Source organism: Scomber japonicus, chromosome 9, assembly GCF_027409825.1.
Source record: "Scomber japonicus isolate fScoJap1 chromosome 9, fScoJap1.pri, whole genome shotgun sequence".
Lineage (NCBI taxonomy): Eukaryota > Metazoa > Chordata > Actinopteri > Scombriformes > Scombridae > Scomber > Scomber japonicus.
The window spans coordinates 10,962,243-10,964,437 of record NC_070586.1 but is presented as its reverse complement, the minus strand read 5'-3'; the positions used below and the strand labels follow the sequence as shown (position 1 = coordinate 10,964,437).

The window sequence follows — 2,195 nt, the reverse complement described above, 5'->3', positions numbered from 1 at the left end:
GCTGATATAATTCACCTATTCATAGAATCACAGAAAACTACTGACTATTAAATAAGGAAACAGCTCCATCTGGTGGAGAAACAATCAAATGTCAGTTTCATTTGAATCATTTCTCCACCTGAACACGAGGAAATGAAACTGAAAGCAGATTTTTCATCGTTGAACAAATCGCAGACGGCATTACATTACAGAGTCAAATCTGCACTGAAGAACAAACATTTGGAGGATTTGGAGAAAATTGTTTGGAGAAAATTGTGAATTGGTGAGTGAAAGAAAATCCAGAAATCTGAGAAAATGGCTGAAAGAGCTCTTTTTGAAAGTTTCCTGAGCTGCCATGTGTGTTCAGAGACTTTCAGAGATCCTGTGTCTCTGAGCTGCAGCCACAGCTTCTGTTCAAGCTGTCTGCAAAAATTCTGGGAACAAGCTAAAAACAAAAACTGTCCCATTTGTAAAAGAAAATCTTCAAAGGATTATCCATCCATCAACCTTTCTCTCAAAGACCTCGCTGACTCCTTTGCTAAGAGCCACATTAATGATTCACCTGAGACAGAGGTAGAAAACGTAAAAGAGGAGGTGGTGTGTGATAAACATCCAGAAGTCCCTTATTGGTTCTGTGAGGATGAACAGAGAGCTGTGTGTCCTGTTTGTGAGTTTTCTCTCCACCACGGTCACAAAGTGGTTCCTGTAGAACAAGCAGTCAGTGACCTGAAGGACCAGCTGAAATCTGATTTAGAGTCACTACAGGACAAGAAGGATGAATTCAAACAAGTGGAGAAAACATACAATGAAATGATTGAACACTCCAAGAATCAGCTGTTGTCCACAGAGAAGCAGATCAGAGCAGAGTTCAACAAGCTCCACCAGTTCATGAAAGAGGAAGAGGAGTCCAGACTGGCAGCTCTGAGGGAGGAAGAGGAGCAGAAGAGGAAGACTATGAGCAGTGAGATGAATAGGATTCAGGAGCAGATCTCCTCTCTGTCAGACAGTATCTCTGCTGTTGAAGAAGACCTGCAGAAACACAATGTGTCATTCCTCAGCAGTTATAAACCCACTCAGACCAGAGCCAGAGCCCAGTGCTCACTGTCAGATCCACAGCTGGTCTCAGGAGCGCTGATAGATGAGGCCAAACACCTGGGCAACCTGTCCTTCAGAGTCTGGGAGAAGATGAAGGAGAAGGTCCACTTCAGTCCTGTCATTCTGGACCCAAACACTGCCAGTGGATGGCTCTGTCTATCTGATGATCTGACCAGTGTGAGACATGGAGACACGAGGCAGCTCCCAGATAATCCAGAGAGATGCACTAAGTATACCCATGTTCTGGGCTCTGAGGGCTTCAACTCAGGGAAACACGGCTGGGAGGTGGAGGTGGGAGACCATCCTGTCTGGGTTATGGGTTTGGCTAAAGAGTCAGTTGACAGGAGGGGAGAGGTATATGCTTCACCACATTGTGGAATATGGTGTTTACTGTATGGTGATGGAGAATACAAAAATAGTCTAGGTGAGACTGTCACAGTGAAGAAGAGTCTCCAGAGGATCAGAGTCCAGCTGGACTATGACAGGGGGGAGGTGTCCTTCTACGACCCTGCAGACGAGACTCACATCTGCACACTCAGAGACACTTTTACTGAGAAACTCTTCCCTTATTTCTGTATTGGATCAGCTGGTGATTCTAAAACCACTGATATCAAGATCTGTGAAACTGAGATTTCTCTGTGATGTTCAAGAAGGTTTGTGAGATGTGATTTATGAGGATTTTGTTTTCCACAATTCCAGTTTTTCTTTATGTTTTAATTTTCCAAGTTATCAAAGTAATACAGTTAAGTAAAACATATCGTAATAATACATTCAGACAAATGTTTTCTTTTTCTTTTTTTAAATAGTAAAACATGTTTTATTCTGCATAATTGACCAAAGAGGCAATGTTCATCTGTTATTCATTCACCATGTGATTTCCTGATTTGTGATAATTAAACTCAAGCAAAAATGAATGTTGACATGTTTTTGTTTGTCAAGGCTCAGTCAAAATTACAGCAGCCCGAAATGCTAGAAAATTGAAATCCATCAGATATTAATTTAAACACCATGTTAATCACTACTTGAGCTGCATATAATAAAAATATTTTAATCTGCTGATATTTTTCTCTATTGACTAAATATCCAGCAATAAAATGAAAAAATATCAATCTTCATTCCTA

At 41.0% G+C, this 2,195-nt stretch overlaps 1 protein-coding gene across 1 annotated transcript; it reads left to right on the top strand.

Annotated features, from left to right (window-relative positions):
* The first annotated feature begins 294 nt into the window (after positions 1-294).
* Positions 295-1,716, top strand: LOC128364120 (zinc-binding protein A33-like). Its single transcript, XM_053324646.1, has one exon. The coding sequence runs from the start codon at positions 295-297 to the stop codon at positions 1,714-1,716; it is 1,422 nt and encodes a 473-aa protein (XP_053180621.1).
* Positions 1,717-2,195: the final 479 nt, after the last annotated feature.

What these genes read in the sequence shown, in the direction of transcription:
- LOC128364120 (XM_053324646.1), top strand. Translation starts at nt 295, where the DNA reads ATGGCTGAAAGAGCTCTTTTTGAAAGTTTCCTGAGCTGCCATGTGTGT.